Here is a 21360-nt window from a genome sequence, read left to right on the forward strand (position 1 = left end):
AATCTGACCCTGACTCTTCTCCTCTTGGTCATCTGTGGAGTCCTGACCTGATTGGCTTATAGACGAATCCCCCAAAGGGTCCCAGAAGTTGTGGTGAAACTAGTCCATAACAGAAGAAAGCATTTCTGCAGAAACAGAAAGCTTCTAAGGTCACTTCCCAATGGATACTAGATTTTATTTGTTCTGATAAAGCTATTTTCAAGTAGAGAAATACATAGAAAGGGGCAATCTTTTTTTTTTTTTTTTTTTTTTAGCTATTTTGGACTTCTAATTCAATGTCAAATTTAGGAGTATTAGGACCAGACACTGTAACACACCATACAGCAATGTAGTTCTGGAGAGTCCATAGACCTTCAGCGATGACACCTAGACAACGCATTCCCCCTTTGCAAACCTCCCGTTCAGCCCGAGTAAAGTGTAACATGCAGGAGTAGCAAGGCTCTGAAACCTAAGAGATCAGGTTCAATTAATCCACTTCTACCTTGAGATAGTGGGCCACCTTTCCCCAAGTAGCAACTTCATATAAAAACATGATACATACCCAACCTGCATGAGCAATGAAATGCCCCCTCCTGTACTGTGTGCGTGCGTGCATGTGTGTGTGTCTAAGTATCCTAGGAGCCTGGTTTTTATTTGTTTTCTTCGAGACCGTCTTGCTATGTAGCACAGGATGGCCTAAACTTACTATATAGGCAAGATTGACCTTGAACTTATGATCCTCCTGCATCAGCCAGCCTCCTGAGTGCTGGAATTACAGGCAAGTGGCACCATCCTTGGTGGCCTAATATTCTCCAGAGTTCTCTCAGAACTATACACAAGGCTTCATGAACTTCACAGCCTACGGTTCTGCTCCTTTAGCTCAATCTCAGGAAGCACTCTCCTTGCCACACCTCATCTCCTTCAGCTCACAGCCCCGAGGCTGGTGAGTGAGAAGGGAGGAGTTCCAGAACTTTCTACTCCAGTGGCCAGTTCTCCTTCCCTCCCTCCCAGAATGTGCAAACACAGGTACACAGCCTCGCCAACAGTCTCACACAATTTCTCATTCTGAAAATAATTTTATTATTTTACAGGAGTTGAGTTGAGGAAAGCTCTTGGGATATTGTGACTGAAATTTAATCACCACAGGACAAAGAGCCGAGCAGTGAGCCAGTGAGCCCACTCTCTTCTCTAGGTGGTGAGGACAGGAAGGGGACATATGTCCACAGTGAGAAGACACCAGCTGCGAGGGGAAAGACAGGCACAGTGGGAGCCACTCCTGGCCACTTGGCCTTCTCTTTCCATTGCTTCAGCCCTCCTCTCCCAGGGCTGGCGCCAGTGGCACTGAAGACACGGAAGAAGCCATCTCCCACAACAGTGCAGCAGCTCAGAGGTTTTTTTGAGGCGAGAAGTTGTGATGCAGTACTCAGACCTGACCCTAGCTCACCTTGGCATGGCTCCCGCTGGCCCCTGGCCACCATCGTAGTACCCCTATGGAGGGACATCCAGAAAACAGGACTATGATGTGACCCTCACTATCCATCGTCAGTTCTTCCTGCCTTTCAGCGTGAGGAAAGGTACTGGCTACTTAACGACCACAGCCCTAAGTGACAGGGTCTTGTCCTTATATTCCACAGCAGCAAACCTTCGTCCAATGGTAATGGGACAGCCAGGAAGAAAATGCCTTCCTCCCTGTGATCCAACAACTGAAGCCTGGGAGCCCTGAGTCTCCAAGGCCTGCTCACATGTCCTATGGGGCAATGTGTTCACTGCCCACACTTTGTCTTCTTCCTGAGGCAGAGAAAATATGGGCAATAGGACAAAGCCAGTTACCAAGAAAAATGATACTGGATTCCAGATTACTGTGTGGAATCATCTTGTTAGCTTGGCTTGGAGAAGGCCTCTCTCAGCATCCTAGGGGACCACACAAGATGCAGGTCCATGACATGTGATGAAGCCCTGTGCACAGCACATCTGTGAAGCTGCTCAGACCAGGCAGAGGTGTTTAATGAGAGTGCATGCTGCCGACCTTCCTGGTCCAACCTGTCCCCGTGGCCACCTCTGTTTCCACAGGCACTTTCCAAGGACAGGTGGATTGGCCAAAAGTGGGAAGGGCTGTTCTGGAACTGACAATTCTGACGTTAGAGATGAAGGAATGACAGATTCTGAGACAAGTTTATAGGTGACCCGTGAAACACAGAACAAGTAGGACATGGACCATAAGGAAGTAGATGGCTGCGAGCAGTGGCACTCGGGTCCGGGAATGGCAGAGTGAACGCAGAACCCGCTTCCATCCAGCACCACTCCGGGTCTGAAACAAACAAACAAACAAAAAATGCGGAATTCAGAGCTCCTACTGGAGACTGTTTCCCTTCACCAGTAATCCTGCATTTAAGCCAAAGTGGTCCCATCCTTGCAGAAGAGAGGCATCTCAGGAGAAAGTCTCCTTAGTGGCTGGACACTTATAGGTGGACACCATTGCCCACCTCTATGTCTGTACCCCATTCCCATAGCACAGAACCTGTGCAGTGTCCTCTGCCTCTTACCCTTCGGCAGCTGTTGCCTGGGAGGTCGATCAGCAGTGCTTGCTCCTGAGAGCCACAGGCGCCAATGATAGGAGTCCGGGCTGAATCCCACTCACTCTGCTCTAACCTGTGTTGAGAAAAAAGATACGACGTGGGTTCCCTGCATGAGGATCTTTCCAGTCAGCCCAGGCGGGTGGCCTAGGGGACTGGCAGCAAAGGCTCATCCAATGGTCCTGGCCCTCACAGTAGTAAAGGAAGTGCCTATTTAGGACGCTGGCTTCGGTGCCTCGGTGGCAAGGCTGGCTAGTGTCTTGTCCACGGATGCATGAGCAGCAATCAATGAAACCAGAATCCCAGACCCCCATTTCTCTTTCCCCGTTCTTCTCTCTTCCCCCACCCCCTTTTTTACTATACAGCCCAAACTAGCTTTGAATTTACAATTTTCCTGGCTCTGCTTCCCAGGGCTGGGATTATGGACATGTGCCATCACAGTTGGCATATCTAACAAAAATTACATATATATATTAGGCAGAAGTACTCAAGAAATTCTTTAGGGTTCTTAGAACAAAGCTGAACTGGCAGCCCATGGCTTTATGCTGATTTGCTTATTACTGCATTTTGGAAATTCTCCATTTAAGGAGAAGCTGCCAATCCTCAGTGGCCTCTGAAAACAACAGAGCAAGGCCATGACTCATCACTCATTTGCCTACCAGGGCACACAATTTAACTGGGGCGGGCAGACAGCACCTCCTCTTTCCTCCTCATGTTTCTTCTCCACCCACTGACCACTGCTTCTTTTTGTGGGCCACGTTCTTCTTCAGCGGAGAAAACAGTGCCTTAATCTGAACCCAGTCTAGGTGGCCACACATGGTCACCTGTCACCCTACTCTCCATGCTGCTCTCCTCCAGAAGGCAAGTGGGCAGGGCTAACCCTAACTAATGTGGCCCAGACACAGGCTCCAGGGTGACTGAGATGTCTCAAGTTGTCCAGATGAATAGCACGGGGGGGGGGGTGTGGGGGAGGGGGATTAACCTCAATGGACCAGGTTTCATAGACCTAAATAATTCCTAAGTGGCAGAGAAACAGACATGAACAAGTAGGCCACTACACCACACTGCACTGTGCTCACCCTCAAAGCTACCCAGACAGGTGCTGAAAACAGAAAAGCTGTGACTATGTTGGATGGAAAAGAAAGAAATCTCAGCTAAGACCTGCTCCCTGGGGAAGGTACTGCAGAAGGAAGTCAGGCCCCAAGTGCCATTTACTCTGAGGGAAGAGGCATCAGACACGGTGGCTTGCCCTTGCAGACATAATGGAGGTACCTGCAGTGAGGCTTCTTTCCATATAAAAGAGTATTCCAGCAACAAAACACGTCTACCCGCACCACCTTCTCACACACAGTAAGTTTCTTGACGTGGAATAAGCAATGAGGGGGACACAGCTGTGTCCTTCATTCACTGCCCACAGTAACACACACACACACACACACACACACACACACACACACACACACTCCTAGCTGGGAAAAGCCAGTCTTCTAAATCATCAACAGACGCTGCCCAGCAGAGCCTGTGACTAGCAGAGAAAGAACAGAGTTAGGCAGTGCATTTGCCACTACATCGTCACCCTCTTTCTTAAGTGGCCTTTTATTCTCCCCTAGGTTACAATCTTTAAAATTTCAATTGGCTAGCTAGGTGTGGTGGCACACTCCTTTAAACAATCGGGAGGCAGAGGCAGAGACACGTGGATCTGTGTAAGTTAAAGGCCAGTCTGGTCACAAATGGAGTTTCAGGTCAGCCGGAGTTACAAAAAGAGACCATGTCTTAAAAACAAACAAGATAACAAGCAAAGGTCTGGGTACCAGATGGGTGATGAGAAGGCATCTATCTGGCCCTCTGGAGAACCTGACCCTGGGGCTGTGGAGATGGCTGAGTGGGTAAGAGTGCTTGCTTTGCAAACATGACAGTCTGCATTCAGATCTCCAGCATCAGTGTAGAAGCTGGCCTGACTGTGCACACCCGTAACCTCAGTGCTACAGAGGCAGGAGGATGGCTAAAGGCCTGCTGGTCACTGAAGAACGGCAAGCACCAGGTTCAATGAGAGATTATCTCTAGGGAGTAGGCAGAGGGTGACAGAACAAGACATCTGACATCGTCCCCGGACCTTCCCTTCCTGCCCCCATGCAGATGCAGACGCACAAGAACCCATATATGTGCCTCATATGGTCATTGCTGGGACAAGGTGAGACACTGTTCATCTCTCACTGTGTAATATGAAGGGCAAGTGTATTCCTAACCCCTATGAGCTACTGCCCTGGAAGGCACAGGCCCCTGAGAATCCAGAAGTATCCTGCTTCTCAGTGACGACAATGAAATCATGGTTAGACCATGTCAAGGGGAGAGTAAGGTCTTACCTCGCCCCGAGCCTGACCACAGAAACGTGCAGGAGCCAAGGTCAGGAGGGTGAGGTGCGACCAGCAGCCTCCCCACACCTTACCGTCTGATCTGCTCCTTAGCCAGGGAGAGCGCGTTCTCTGCACTCAGTCTTTGGTCTCGTTCTTCATCCAGCAGCTTCTTTAACTCACTCACTTCTTGTTTAGTGCTGCACAGCTGCTGCTGGGCTTCAAAACTTGAGGGTAAAAGGCAAACACAAGGCATCACTAGATGCAGAACCGATCTCTAAGGCATCTTCACAAGGCTGAAAGCATTTCTCCAAACATGAAAATGAACACAGAGGCATGGCACGGAGGGCAAGCAAAGAAGAAAACACCTATGGGGATATGTGAGACTGTCGGAATTGTTTTGTTTTGTTTTTTAAATGTATATGTGATCTATCTGCATTGTATGCCTGCACACCAGAAGAGGGCATCAGATCACATTATAGATGGTTGTGAGCCACCATGTGGTTTCTATTGAACTCAGGACCTCTAGAAGAGCAGCCACTGCGCTTAATCACTGAGCCATCTCACTAGCCCTGCACAAACAGAACAGTGTTAATTCCAGTGTTTGCAGTGCTGCAGGTATGCACTTGTGCTATAACTGTTGCTCACTTCTTACAAGCAAAGTGTTAGTTACTGTTACACTTGATGCTTGCATCAGTGCTATGACACTAGTCAGATAACAGGACATATTAAGTGCATACGGTGAACTCTACTTCCACCAAGACTACAGCCCACGTTCTTTAACACAGCACGCTGATCATACATAGCAGGTTTCACTGCGACGCCTCCATACGTGCAGATAACACATGTGAGCACACTCACACCCATCCATACGTGCAGATAATACATGTGAGCACACTCACGCCCATCCACACGTGCAGATAACACATGTGAGCACACTCACGCCCATCCATACGTGCAGATAACACATGTGAGCACACTCACGCCCATCGCCCTCCCGTCCACCACTCGGTTCCTTCGCACACAGTGCATGCTGGAGGGTGGGTCCTGCTCCTCTACCTTGCTTGCTGCTCCCTTGTGGCCTCAGCATCACTCTTTCTGTGAACTCCGTTCTTTTCCTGGGGTGCTCCTGGAGCAACGTTTGCATTTTGCGGCCCCTAGAAAAGCCAGCAGCTTAGTAGTTGTGATGGCAGCTGCTCTTCAGCTATCTCGAGTCTGCACACTGAAACCCTGTTCCGTAGCAGAGGGAAGGGGCAGTCCCCAGCCACCCCACCCCACCCCATCTCACCGACCACTTTTCTCCCCAACATCTCTGCCCCTTACCGCCTGCAGCTCCTGCGCCTGCTTCTCCAGGACAGCGCAGTGCTTCAAGAGGCTACTGTAGTGGTGCTGGTTCTCACGGAGACTCTGGCTCGCATCGCTCAGCTGGATTGACAGGGTATTCTTCTCCTCAAGCAACTGAGAGAACTGGGGGGAGGGGAGAGGGTAAGTGCCACCCCGAGACTGCAGCAGTGCGCGGGAGAGAGGGCAAGTGCCACCCCGAGACTGCAGCAGTGCGCGGGTAACTAGCCTGAGCTTTCAGGACCTGATCTGTAATGCAAGCTCCACCTTAGAATCATACCATCGTATGTTTCCTCAAAGTGAAGAACACCTAAATGTTCCAACCATGAAAGGGAAAGAATTCCAGAAGAGTAGCAGGAAACTTATTTTTAATGGTGCCAAGGTCTATGAAGTGAATGATGGTAAAGCAGAAACCACTAATGAACTCCAGTGGGACAGGCTATTCCAGAATGCAAGCCTAGGGCTCTGAGTCGGCTCTGTGCTTAACTTGCTAATAAGTAACAAGCCCCAGAGCTCAATGTAACCCGAGCAAGCTTGCACTTTAAATGTGTCAGAGAGTGTCATTGGACAGATTTGTTTCCAAGAGAGCAGAAAGAAGTCATCATGTGTCCACATGTTCCTGAGAAATTGGAGTGGGAGAAGATCCGCACATAGTGAGAACAGTAGTCACTCAAAGCCAAGTTTTCCTCTAATTCCTGAGTGACGGGCAGTGGTCTGGTGTCCCTGCACAAGTTCAGTGTCAGGGTGTTCACTACCTGGCAAAGCAACCTAAGCCACTGGCTTATGGTTTTTCTTTTTCTCTTCTCTTCTCTCTCTCCATCCTCTCTCCCCCCCCTCTCTCTTCCTCTTCTCTCTCTCCTCTCTCCAACCTCCACCCCCAATCTGTCTTTGAGACTGGGTTTCCTTATGTAGCCCTGGCAGCCCTACAAGTTACTATGTAGACAAGGCCGGCCTCCAACTTGGAGATCTGTATGCCTCTGCCTCCCAAGTACTGGATTTGCTACATGATCACTGCTGCTGGGAAAAGCCACTGTTTTTGTTTACTTATTTATTTTTTGATTTTTTTTATTGACTCATTGTGAATTTCACACCATGCACCCCAACCCCACTCATCTCCCTGTTCCTTCATATCTGCCCCATGTCCTTGCAACCTCCTCCCGACAAAGAAAACAAAAAATAAAAAGAAAACAAAAACAAACAAAAACCTCAACATGCAGTGTGTCACATATATTTTGCCCAGATAGCTTTTCTTGCACATATTCACTGCAATGAGTTACTGGTCTGGCTCAAGGCCTCTGGCTTCTGCTAAACTATCAATACTAGATTCTCATTGGACTCCTCTCAGATATCCTGTTGTTGCCTGTGTCATGGAGATCCTGCAGCTTTGAATCTGCAGGCCCTGGATGTGGGCCTGGGTGTAAGCTGATCTGGTCAGTCTTTTGCCTCTCCAGCAGGGTCAGCTCTCCTGCTTTGCCCTTCCCCACACTCCCACTCTTGGCTGCTCTCGTGTGCCCAAGCCACCAGGGCCAGCTCTATGGTGGTACCCAAGTGAGCTGTGGGGCCTGCTGTTCCAAGAGCTAAAGCCATTGCTTTTTAAGCCAGAAAATAATTGTTCCCATCCTTGTTCACAAATGAAAAAACAAGTAAGTTTAGACTACTCAAGGCCATGGCACCAGCTGCTTCCAGAGCAAGGCTCACAGGTGTGTGTCTCAAGTCTTGAGTTCCACCTGCTACATGATGCTGTCCAGTCTAAAACACAGCAGGGGCCACTGGGAAAGTCATGGGTGTTGGGGGAAAGGGTGTAAATGTTTGACAAGCATTATTAATTTGAGGGCAGAGGGCTGAATACAATGGGAACCCAAGTAAAGGACTAACACAGTGCTTTCCTAACATAGGAGGAAGTAGACTTCCCTGGTCATAATGAACAGCCCAAGGCACCCTAGCACAAGTGAACATAAACAAAATTCCTCAGTGCTTAAAAAACTTCACATTTTGTCTCTAGTAAATCAACAAAGGGCAGACCCATGGAATTCATTAGAAGCAAAGGCTTCCAAACTGCATAAGACAAATAGCCACTCACTAATAAGCTGCCCTCATGATCTGCTTTGATGCCTGCTTCCTTTCTAGGTTTCTAGAGCCTAGCAGCAGGCATATGGTTCAGGGACCACTTCTTCCCTCTCCGTGTAAATGCAGTTCCACTGCAGCACACCACTGCTCATTTATGCATGGCTGCTTGGTAGCTGCAACTACAGAGCTGTGCAGTGCACATACTGTTTAGATAAGTTGCTGACCTCTGCTCTACCTCACAGGCTAACTGAATTATTCCACTAACGTTACACTAGCATCGCACCACCACTGCTCCTCTCACGACTGAAGTTCTAACACATCTTTACACTGCACAGAGACATTTAGCTAAGCCAGAGAACTGTGTAGAAGAAAGCCCGAGCATCCAGGCAGAGGATTAGAGAGAAAGCACTTTGTGACAGCCCAGCAACTCCAGCTCACTCGAGTCCCTAGAAGCAATTCTAGTTGACTGGGACCCACAGAGTGAGACTAAGGCTCACATACATGGAGCTGTCAAGAGGAGTCCCCTGTGTGTCTCCAGTGCCTAATATATGGCCAGACTCTCAGCAGACAAACAGTAGCTACCTCTTTAACTTTAGCTAGCGGATGAGTGGCGCGAGGGAGGAGGCGCCTTTCTCACAGCTAAGCTCTGAGGAGAACTATTTCTGACCCAGAAGGACAATGGCCTCTACATACTTAATGTGGTTTTACTACCTTAGTCCTAAGGTGAGTGGCTGTAATCAGAGGCAATGAGGGAACTTGTGGGGATGTGGAACATCCTGCTTTGTTTTGTTTTCATCTGGAGTGTCTGTTACACATATGTCTTTGTGAAAATGTGCAATGCTATACCAATGATCTGTTACTTTTATGTTTTACTTCAGTAAAACATTTAAAATTTTTAGCTGTTATCATCTACCAAAGAGATTTATCTCGTCATCTATAAACAGTTCTGTTTCAGTTTACAATGCTGTCACAGAGATGGGCACTGAGGCAGAGCCACAGACTAGTATTTGGAGAGGAGTAAGAACTGGGATGGACTGGGAGGCGTCCACTGGCTTGTCACAGCTGCATTACAAAGGGCAGGGCTTCCGGAAATAGGTAGGTGAGAGGAGATCCCTCCCACAAGACAAAACGAAAAGAAACCAGGGTTGGCTATTTCATCAATTCATTTGGATCCAAAGCCAGTGCTGTTTCTGACATTCAGTGTTAGTTGAACTTAATATGTAATGAGTACCTTCTACGTGTAGCAAACTCTTTCCACATAGATAACCACTGACTTCAAAACGACCTCTGCCTGCACCTTGAGAAGTTACTTAGTATCTGTGGGCTTTTCTCCTCATCTGGGAAAACCATCTCCTGGATTTTTATGATTTTGAATCACAATATTAGTTTGTGTGTGTGTGTGTGTGTGTGTGTGTGGGTGCGCGCGCGCGTGTGATACATGTTCATTCTACAGAACACGTGTGGAGACAGAGAACAACCTTCAGACATTGGTTCCATCTTTCTCCTGGGGATCCAGAGATCAAACTTTAGTCATCAGGGTTGCAAGGCAAGCACTTTCACACATGAGCAGCTTCACTGGCCCATGGATTCCTATGATAAGACGTGTACACCTCCACCCGGAACTGTGCATACATCCAGGGCATTCACACCACTCTCCTCCAAGTAGACCTTTGGACTCAAGTCTTACTGACCTACTAGGACACTTGATTCTGGCAGAGACCACACATCTAGGCTTCCCTGAAGAGGGCAGGACTGGGGAGGAGCTTCTGAGATCACGCTGACCAGTCAGAGAGCACCAGGAAGACAATGACTCATGGGAGATGGGCGGGAGATGCTTATACATTACTAGCATGGATAAGATGGGGGAAGCTTTTAGTCTTATTGTATGGGTTTCTCTAAGCCACTCACAAAGCCCTGCCGAGGGCCAGGAGGAAGTGGGCTGTCTTCTGCTCTGGAGTAAGCAGCCAGCCCTTATAAACTTCTGAAGCTGGGCTCCTCTGCCGAATCTTACCTCCAGGAAGAGAGAAAAGAAACACAATTTCAGCCTAGCAGGAAACACACACCTTGCTGTTCAGCTGCTGAATTCTTAGTTCCTTCTGGTGAATTTCCTTTAAGCTGTCGCTGAGCTGGATCCTGAGAAGTTCTGTCTCATAAACTAGGTTTTGGGACCCATCAAGGGACGCTGATATCTCTGGGGATGCCTGCTAGGACACAAAACATCACTGCAATGGTCTCCTAAGATTCCGCAGACTTGAATCCTCCGCTCTAGAAGAGACCGTGCCACCCCCGAGAAAGTCAGGAGGCAGCTTGCCTAATGGTAGCAGGCAGAGGTGAGCAGGCAGAGGAGGCTGATGCCTTTGGGGAGTGGCACCCGAGTGGAGACCACACGGCTCTCCTCACCTGTCGCTGGTACTGTGCTGGGAGAAGCTGAGTCTGAGGGGAAGACCTCAGCTCCCTCAGGACACTCTGGAGATGCCCGAGCTGCTGATCTTTATCTGAGATGGCCATGAGGTACTGCTCCTTCATCCTCCTCTCATGCACTTCCCAGGAATTCTTCTCCATTCTATACCATGAAAGAAAAGATGGATCAAATATGCTCAGGACACAAAGAAGAATAATTCCATATTCAAAACACTCTCAGAGCTATTAGCAATGTAGCAAAATATACATCAGAGTGAAATTTATTCTACAAGTAAAAACACCTAGTGGCATGCTGAGAGCAAGGACTAAAGGGAGGAGCTCCTACTGGCAGGACTAGAGTGTCTTCACAGAAAGACTGGCATTGGGCTTGGAACCTGAGCAAACAGCTGGGTTTCCAAATACGAAAAGCGATTCAAAATCAGCATGAAAACTCAGCACAGGGCTACCAGTATGAGTGCAGAGAGTGAAGTTCAGAATTGTAGGAATGAGTGTGTGGAGCAGATGTGTATGGGACGAGGATGGCGAGACCAGGCAGGGCATGGGACAACAGCACAGCCCTTCAGCCAGTCATGCCCATGACGCAAGTAACATCAGTGTTGATGCAAAAGGACTTAGAATTCTGGTTCTTATGCATATTAGGTATGAGGCCAGAGCAAATGTAACTGTCACCAAGTTTTTTCAATAAAGTAGAAATAAATTAGATATTCCTTAAGACTATAGTAAGGACTAAATGAGATAGTATATATCAAATGCCGAGCCTGGTACATATTAAACATTAAATATTAAACATTAGTTGTTGTTATTTTATTAACTCATTTTCCAAAATTTGGTAAGGATTGGGACTTCCACCGGACGCCAGCTATTTCTTTGTTATACATACAAGCAGCTGGGTGTGATATGTAATATGTAACTGGACGCTTTCACTGGAGGAAGCTAGGTGGAGCGTCCATAGTGCTCTCTTACTATTTCTGCAGTGTTCTATTAACTACTTCAAAAGCAAATGAAAAGAGACAATAAAAAGGGTCAGACTGCAGGACGAGTCCTACCTGAGCTGATGCAGCTCCCGCTGCCAGGAGAGGCTCTCCTGCCTCAGCTCCTCCTTCATCATCTGCAGTGCTTTCATCTGATCCTGACACTCCTGAAGCTGAGCTCTCAGCGGCCGCAGCTCTGTGACCTCTTGGTTCATCTGTAGATACTGCTGCTGCAGATTCTTCAACTCCTCCAGCTTTAAGCAGAGGGAGAGCAACGGGTGACTCCCTTCTCACTCCATACTGACAAGTAAATAGCTCCACGAACACTAGCAATGCTTTCTTTGTTGCACTGTTTCCTGTTTGTTTGTTGGTTTGTTTTTGCTTCCCAATTCTTGGGATCAAACTCAGGCACAGAGGGAAGCATCTCTACACGTATCCCTAAGCCACATTCTTTAGTAGCTCAGCTGACGCCCACTGTGAAGAAGGTGTGCACCCTGGTGGTTAAGGACGCTTGGCTCTAGAATTAGATACCCTATTGTTTCTTGGATGTGAGGCCACCTAAGTCTTTATTTCCCTCACCTATTAAATGAAGATAATTACAACACTTTTCCTCATAAGCATACGGGAATTAAATAAGAAAATTAATATGTCTCAAACACTAAGTTTGGGGATATTATGATGGACTCGCCTTTAGCAAAACTGCATTCTATTTTAAAACTCTTTCGTAACACTCAAAGTTTGATGAGGAAATAATGTTGGGACATCTGGGACAGACAACAGCCTTAAACACACATACCTTTCACCCACTCGGAAACACTATTGCTACCACACTGGTAGCTTTTTTAAAAGCACCAAACACAAGAACGGAAGACAACAAAGGTCATGTCAGCAGCACCACACTCTGGAGGCTGAAAGGCAGATGAACGGTAGTGACTGACTTAACACCTCGGAGACAGCTGGACCTCCAGCGGGTGGCCGAGAAGCCAAGGACCACCAGAGCTTACTCTGCAGCATCTTGAAAGCTCTCAGGAGTTAACAGTGCCAGGTAGCTCTGGAAAAAACAGCGATGGGGTTGGAGGGAGGCAGGAGCTGAGAGGAGGAGGGTGAGAGCAGAGCTGCTTCAGAAGGAATAGCGTTCTAAACCCCTTTCGGTTCTGACTTCTTGGTACCTCACCGAACGGCTAGCTTACTCTGTGGGAAAGGGAAAGGCCATGCCCCTGGAGCCGGACACTACCAGACCCAGCCGGAAGCACAGCACGCCTCTATAACAACAGAGACTGGTGACGTATGCTGTGAGCACCACCCACCTGTCCCTACTCAGCGTGGAGATGCAGGTTTCCTTCTATACAGGAGATGAAAGATCTCTCAAAGATCTGATCAGATGCTGAGGAACTAAAGACACAAACTTGGGGACCACAATTAATAAACTCAACAAGATCACGCCACAGTGAACTCACACCAAGTACCTCCACAAGGCTTTTAGATTCTGGCTCTTCATGTGAAGATGAAGCAATGATTGTTCTTCGTCTAAAGGAAGGCTAACATGAGGATGAAAAGCAACTGCTCAAAGAGGGTGAGTCAATACATTAGCAGGGGAAAACCACGGGTGATCAAAGGCTTGAGGGAGAATGCTGGCGACCAGAAACATTATGGCAGCAAACAAACAAAAACAAAAACAAACAAACAAACAAACAAACAAAAAACCCAAAACAACAAAACTCACTAAAAGAAGTCACAGCTGGGTGTGGAGGCACACACCTGTAATCCTGGCCTTTGAGAGGCTGGTGCAGAAAGACTGAGTTTGGGGTCAGCCTGCACTATTATTGAACTTTCTGGGCCAGCCTTAGCTGTATAACAAGCCTGTTTCAAAAACAGGATGGGGGTGGAGAGATGGCTTAGCGGTTACAAGCTCTTGCTGCAATTCCAGAGGACCCCAGTTCAATCCTCATGTTGAGCAGCTCACAACTAATTGCCTGTAAATTCAATGCCTTTACTTGCACATGCCAGACACTCATAGACACGTACACATAAAAACACCAACAAAGCAAAACACCACAAACTGGATAATGCACCCACGAAACAAGGAAAAATTACATTAAAAAAAAAACAAGAAAAAAATGGAATTTCTTACAAATTAATAACATAATAACAGGAGGGCTCAGTGGTGATGAACATTGTCTACTCTTCCAGAGGACTGTGGTTCAATTTCCAGTACCTACACGGTGCTCACAACTATACGTCCAAGGATGATAGACACACTCGCATGTAGTGCACAGACACACATGCAGACAAAATATCCACACATACAAAATAGCTAACAACAACTAAAAGAACATGATGGCAAAACCAAAACCATCAAATGGGGTCAGGAAACGGAGCTGAGGGCTGGGGAGAGGCCCTGTGGCCCAGGCACTTGTGCACAGCCAACATGAGGCAAATGGTAGGACGAGCACCTGGAAGGCAGAACAGAATCAAGAACTCGGAGAGTGTGGCGAGAGGACCTGAGCTCTTGAATGACCCTCAAAAGGAGGCGGCGAGGAGGACATTCCAGCCAACAGGATGGCGGTGTGCGTAGGACGTGCTGGCTGGGATGGCTGTGTGCTGACGCGGCCTGCATGCTGAGGAACAAGGAAAAGGCTGAAAGGATGAGGATGAATCACCGAGTCTGGACCGGCAGAGCAAGGGAGGGACCCTAAGCCTCTTCTAGCCCATCATGTACCTTTTAAAGGCTCCCGAGCAGGGCAGTCATAAGAGGAAGAGCTTCACAGTGACTTATCCAGAAGTCTACTTGCCACCTACTGGACAAGTTACACACCGGAAGCAGTACTGTCAGCAACCGATGAACGTCAAGAAGCTTACCATGGGGGGATTCCAAGATGGCACCAACCAATAAGCCACGTATCTGATCTACTCCGAGGAGACCAGGGACATAAGTGGAGCAACAGATTGCTGGACTTTGAGAACTGTAGGTGAGTGGGGCCCCAAAGGCCAGAGACCAAACAGGGGGCCTACCACCCTGGGACAAGCAATATCCCGGAGGTGCTAAACGCACTCCCCAAACTCTGGAACGGAATCCATATGCAAACTGCAGCCTGCATATAAAGCATAGACTCACTGTTGGGGAGGGGATTTTCCGGAGTCCCCAGCCAGAGGAGTCTCAGTGAAGAGGGTGAATCTGCCCTAGGATTCCTCCTTCCACACCACCCCAAACTGCGGAGGTCACCCGCCTTGGCTGAGTGGAAACACAGGCGGCGGGACCCAACAGAGACAGCTAAAGTGGGACTGCAGCTCGCTGGCCATCCGGGACCCAACCTAACACCGATCACAGCGGACTGAACCTGCAAACAGTGCAGTGAGAAGTCAGCTTGGACTGCTTCCACAGACCTATTGGGAGATGTGGGTCTTGCCTAGAATGATAGCGGAGCATCATAGCCTTGCGGGAAGACCTGGTTCCGGGGGCTTCTGCCAGAGCTCTGCAACCCTATTGTTCCTACCCAGCCGCAAAGCACTGGCCATGCACTCCCCAAAGGAGAGAGCCTAGCTGGGGATCCTGGCCCGAGAAAGGCAGGCACTCTCACATTATCGGGAGACGAGATGTGGGTGGGTCGTGTTTGCAGTGTCTAATTGCTGACCTAGAGCGTTAGTGGAGCATCATAGCCTGGCAGGAAGATCTGGTTCCGCGGGCAACCCCCAGAGATCTGCAACCCTAGTGTTCCTAACCGCCGAGCCACAAGGCACTGGCCCTGCACTCCCCGCACGAGAGAGCCTAGCTGGGGATGCTGGTCCGAGCAACGCAGGCACTCTCACATTATCAGGAGACGAGACGTGGGTCTTGCTTGCAGTGTCTAAGGGTATAGAGACAGAGCTAAAAGACAGCTACACTCCCAGAAGATCTGATCTACCTGGGGTCTTGACTACAAAGCCACAGGAAGGACAGGCAGCTGGGATCAACTTACACAACCAGAACGTTTGTGTGCGGACCTTATTCTAGGTCCCCAAACTGCTGATCTGAATTACAGCAGTAAAATCCAAACAGATATCTACTTTGGCTGACTCAGCCTGGAGCCCACGGTGCAGAGGAAAATCACCAGGAGTGAAACCGGATCACCTACCTGTTCCACGGAAATACTCCCTGATCCCCACAGGCAAGAGCACCTGACCTATAATCAGTCATCAATTAACCACTCTCAACCAGCGAAGGTCACTACAAAATACCTTCCAACATCAGAGCCATCAAAATGACAAGAGGACAGCGAAAGAACACTAACAAAAACCAAAACAGTTTGGCATCTCTGGATATCAGCATTCCCAATGAAAACAACCTGGAGAACCTAACAGCAATGGATAGTCAAGAAAATGACCTCAAGTCCTTAGTTAAGAAGATGATAATGGAAGAAACAAATAAAATCTGTAAACAAATGCAGGAGGAGGCAAACAAGAGGGCTGAAGAGTTAAAAGAGTCATATAAAGAGGCACTTGAAGAATTTCAGAAAAATATAAATAGCCAGATGAAGGAAATCATTAGAACAGTCCAAGACATGAAGATAAAAATGGAAGTTATGATACAGGAACACACAGAAGAAAAACGTGATCAAGAGGCATCGGAGAAGAAAGCAAGCATTCCAGAGGTGGCCTTATCTAACAGATTGCAAGAAATGGAAGAACGAATATTGGGACTTGAAGATACAATCGCAGAACTGGAAACAACCATCCAGGGAAATGCTAAATCTGAAAAGTTCTTGACACAGAGCATTCAAGAAATAAAAGACAACATGAAAAGATGAAACTTGAGAATAATAGGGATTGAAGACGGCAACCGACTCCACAGCCCCGAAAATATCTTTAATAGAATAATAGAAGAAAATTTCCCCAATTTGAAGAAGGAGATGCATACGAGCATACAAGAGGCCTACAGAACACCAAATAGAATAGACCTGAAAAGAAAATCTTCCCGCCACATAATAATAACAACACAAAATATACAGAACAAGGAAAAAATATTAAAAGTGGCAAGAGAAAAAGGCCGAGTAACATATAAAGGCAAACCTATCAGAATTACTCCTGACTTCTCAGCAGAGACCATGAAAGCCAGAAGGGTTCTGCAAACCCTAAGAGAACACAGATACCAGGCAAGACTACTATGTCCAGCAAAATTATCAATGACCATTGATGGAGAAGACAAGATATTCTATGACAAAAACAAATTCAACCAGTACCTAGCCACAAATCCAGCTTTACAGAAGTTACTAGAAGGAAAACTCCACCCCAACTGGTCAAACTACAACCAAAACTACATAGGAAATAGGTAACTATACCATTGCAAAATCACAACCTCACAAAATCTAGACTGTTACAAATACCAAAAATGAAGGGACTTACCAATCATTGGTCATTAATATCTCTCAATGTCAATGGTCTCAATTCTCCAATAAAAAGACACAGACGGGGTGGATGCATAAACATGACCCAACATTCTTCTGCATTCAAGAAACACATCTCAACCACAAGGACAGACATTGCCTCAGAGTAAAAGGTTGGGGAAAAATATTCCAAGCAAATGGTCATAAGAAACAAGCTGGGGTAGCCATTCTAATATCTAATAAAATAGACTTTCAACCAAAATTAATCAAAAGAGATGAGGATGGACACTTCGTACTCGTCAAAGGTAAAGTCAACCAAGAAGACATCACGATTTTGAACATCTATGCTCTGAATACAAGGGCTCCCTCATTTGTAAAAGAGTTATTAACAAAGCTTGCCCCACTCATCGATACCCACACATTAATAGTGGGAGACTTCAACACCCCACTTTCACTCAAGGATAGGTCTTTGATTAAAAAACTAAGCTGGGAAATAACCTCATTAACCAATGTCATGAATCAAATGGATCTAACAGATATCTACAGAACTTTCCACCCAAACACAAAGGATTATACCTTTTTCTCAGCACCCCATGGAACGTTCTCGAAAACTGATCACATAGTTGGTCACGAAGCAAACCTCAACAGATACAAGAAGATTGAAATAATACCTTGTATCTTATCAGATCACCATGGTCTAAGGCTGGACTTCAACAACAACAGAAATAACAAAAAGCATACTAACACGTGGAAACAAAACAACTTTCTACTTAATGACACATGGGTCATGGAAGAAATAAGGGAAGAAATAAAAGACTTCCTGAAATTCAGTGAAAATGATGGAACAACATACCCAAATTTGTGGGACACATTGAAAGCAGTGCTAAGAGGAAAATTCATAGCACTAAGTGCCTTTAAAAAGAAAATGGAATCATCCCACATAAACAACTTAACAACACATGTGGAAGCTCTAGAAAAAAAAGAAGCAGAAACACCCAAGAGGAGTAGATGCCTAGAAATAATCAAACTCAGGGCTGAAATCAATAAATTAGAAACAAAGAGAACAATCCAAAGAATCAACAAAACCAAGAGCTGGTTCTTTGAGAAAATTAACAAGATAGACAAACCGTTAGCCAATCTAACTAAAAGACAGAGAAACACTATCCAAATTAACAAAATCAGAAATGAAAAGGAAGACATAACAACAGACACTGAAGAAATACAAAGAATCGTAAGAACCTACTTTAAAGGCATTTATGCCACAAAATTCGGAAATTTAAGGGAAATGGACAAATTTCTCGACCGATTCCACTTGCCAAAATTGAACCAAGACCAGATAAACAAATTAAATAGCCCTATTTCACCTATAGAAATAGAAGCAACCATTGATAGTCTCCCAACCAAAAAAAGCCCAGGGCCAGATGGTTTCAGCGCAGAATTCTACCAGTCCTTCAAAGAGGAGCTAATACCGATACTGTTCAAGCTATTCCGAAAGATAGAAATGGACGGAATATTACCAAATTCTTTCTATGAGGCCACAGTCACATTGATACCTAAACCTCACAAAGACCCAACAAAAAAAGAGAATTTCAGACCAATTTCTCTTATGAACATTGATGCAAAAATACTCAACAAAATACTCGGAAAGCGAATACAACAGCGTATCAAAGACATCATTCACCATGACCAGGTAGGATTCATTCCAGGCATGCAGGGATGGTTTACATACGGAAATCCATCAATGTAATCCATCATATAAACAAACTGAAAGAGAAAAACCACATGATCATTTCTCTAGATGCAGAAAAAGCATTTGACAAAATCCAGCACCCATTTATGTTTAAAGTTCTGGAAAGATCGGGAATACAAGGCACTCATGTAAACATAATAAAGGCTATATACAGCAAACCAACAGCCAACATTAAATTAAATGGAGAGATACTCAAGGAAATCCTTCTAAAATCGGGAACCAGACAAGGCTGCCCTCTGTCCCCATATCTCTTCAATATAGTTCTTGAAGTTCTAGCCAGAGCAATAAGACATCAAAAGGAGATCAAGGGGATCCAAATGGGAAAGGAAGAAGTCAAATTATCCCTATTTGCAGATGATATGATAGTGTATATAAGTGACCCCCAAAATTCCACCAGAGAACTCCTACAGCTGATAAACACCTTCAGCAAATTGGCAGGACACAAAATAAACTCAAAAAAGTCAGTAGCTTTCCTGTATACAAATGACAAACAGGCAGAGGAAGAAATTAGGAAAACTACTCCCTTCACGATAGCCACAAACAATATAAAATATCTAGGAGTAACTCTAACCAAGAAAGTGAAGGACTTAGTCGAAAAAAAAACTTCAAACCTCTGAAGAAAGAGATTGAAGATGACATCAGAAGATGGAGAGATTTACCTTGTTTGTGGATCGGGAGAATCAACATAGTAAAAATGGCCATCTTACCAAAAGCAACTTACAGATTCAATGCAATCCCTATCAAAATACTTACAAAATATTTTGAAGATATTGAAAGATCAATTCTCAAATTCATATGGAGAAATAAATAACCCAGAATAGCAAAAACAATCCTATACAATAAAAGATCCTCTGGAGGAATCTTCATACCTGATTTCAAGCTGTACTACAGAGCAACAGTAATTAAAACAGCATGGTACTGGCAAAGTAATAGGCTGGTGGATCAATGGAATCGAATTGAAGACCCAGAGATGAATCCACACACATTTGCTCACTTGATTTTTGACAAAGAAGCCAAATCTATTCAATGGAAAAATGATAGCATCTTCAACAAATGGTGCTGGTCTAACTGGATGTCTACATATAGAAAAATGCAATTAGACCCTTATTTGTCACCATACACAAAACTCAAGTCCAAGTGGATTAAAGACCTCAACTTAAAACCAGAGACATTAATTCAGTTAGAGGAAAAAGTGGGGTTAGAGTCTGGGACAAATAGGCACAGGAAACAACTTCCTGAACAGTATACCAACAGCCCAGGCCTTAATGTCAACAATTAATAAATGGGACCTCATGAGGCTGAGAAGCTTCTGTAAGGCAGGAGACACTGTCAGTAGAACAAAGCGACAGCCTACAGACTGGGAAAAGATCTTCACCAACCCTTCATCTGACAAACGTTTAATATCCAAAATATATAAAGAACTCAAGAAATTAAACACCACAAAACCAAACAACCCAATTGCAAAATGGGGCTTGGAACTTAACAGAGAATTCTTAACAGAGGAATATCAAATGGCCGAGAAACACTTAAAGAAATGCTCGTCCTCGTTAGTCATCAGAGAAATGCAAATCAAAACGACACTGAGATTCCATCTTACACTCATCAGAATGGCTAAGATCAAAAACTCAAAGAGGGCTGGAGAGATGGCTCAGTGGTTAAGAGCACTGCCTGCTCTTCCAAAGGACCCGGGTTCAATTCCCAGTACCTACATGGCAGCTCACAACTGTCTGTAACTCCAAGATCTGACACTCTCATACCAAGGCACATTAAAATATAATAAAATAAATAAATAAAAAACAAAAACTCAAATACACCACATGTTGGTGAGGATGTGGAGAGAGAGGAACACTCCTTCATTGCTGGTGGGAATGCAAACTAGTACAACCACTTTGGAAAGCTATCTGGCGCTTTCTCAGAAAAATGGGAATAGGGCTTCCTCAAGACCCAGCTATCCCACTCCTTGGAATATACCCAGAAAATGCTCCACCACACAACAGGGACATATGCTCAACCATGTTCATAGCTGCTTTATACATAATAGCCAGAGCATGGAAACAGCCTAAGTGTCCCTCAGTAGAAGAATGGACTAAGAAACTGTGGTACATTTATACTATGGAATACTACTCAGCTATTAAAAACAAGGAATTCCCGAAATTTGTGGACAAATGGATTGATCTAGAAATTATCACAATGAGTGAGTTCACCCAGAAGCAAAAAGAGACAAACAGTATATACTCACTTATACCAAAACACTAGTCCAAGGGATACGTACCATGAAAAACTTTACTTACCAAGAAAGTGGGTCAGAGGAGAGGACATCCTATTGAGACTTTAGGCGAGAGTAGCATGGAAGAATGGGGAAATAGTAGGACCCACAGGGTCCTGGAAATTTACAAGAAGAACTTTATGGCAGGCAGATCTGGGTCCTAGGGTCCTCCTCAAACTAAGGCACCAGCCAAGGAGAATATAGGCAGTAAACTTCGAACCCCTACCAAGACCTAGCCGACGAACATGATATTCTCCACCGTTGAGTGGAGAGTGAGATCT

General features: G+C 45.8%; 1 protein-coding gene across 12 annotated transcripts in view; it reads right to left on the bottom strand.

The window, feature by feature from the left end:
* Nucleotides 1-2132: 2132 nt before the first annotated feature.
* GOLGB1 (golgin B1) overlaps nucleotides 2133-21360 on the bottom strand; it is a 67847-nt gene continuing 48619 nt past the window's right edge. For all 12 annotated transcript variants that reach the window (XM_084802372.1, XM_084802374.1, XM_084802373.1 and 9 more), the window contains 8 exons: nucleotides 11779-11957; nucleotides 10712-10874; nucleotides 10375-10512; nucleotides 6227-6370; nucleotides 5963-6060; nucleotides 4999-5130; nucleotides 2523-2628; nucleotides 2133-2287 (listed from right to left, as the gene is read on the bottom strand). In XM_084802372.1, coding sequence (XP_084658498.1) covers nucleotides 2153-2287; nucleotides 2523-2628; nucleotides 4999-5130; nucleotides 5963-6060; nucleotides 6227-6370; nucleotides 10375-10512; nucleotides 10712-10874; nucleotides 11779-11957 — 1095 coding nt within the window. In that variant the 3' untranslated portion in view covers nucleotides 2133-2152. The remainder of the gene's footprint in view (nucleotides 2288-2522; nucleotides 2629-4998; nucleotides 5131-5962; nucleotides 6061-6226; nucleotides 6371-10374; nucleotides 10513-10711; nucleotides 10875-11778; nucleotides 11958-21360) is intronic.

Source organism: Acomys minous (assembly GCF_964271855.1).
Source record: "Acomys minous genome assembly, chromosome: 11".
Classification (NCBI taxonomy): domain Eukaryota; kingdom Metazoa; phylum Chordata; class Mammalia; order Rodentia; family Muridae; genus Acomys; species Acomys minous.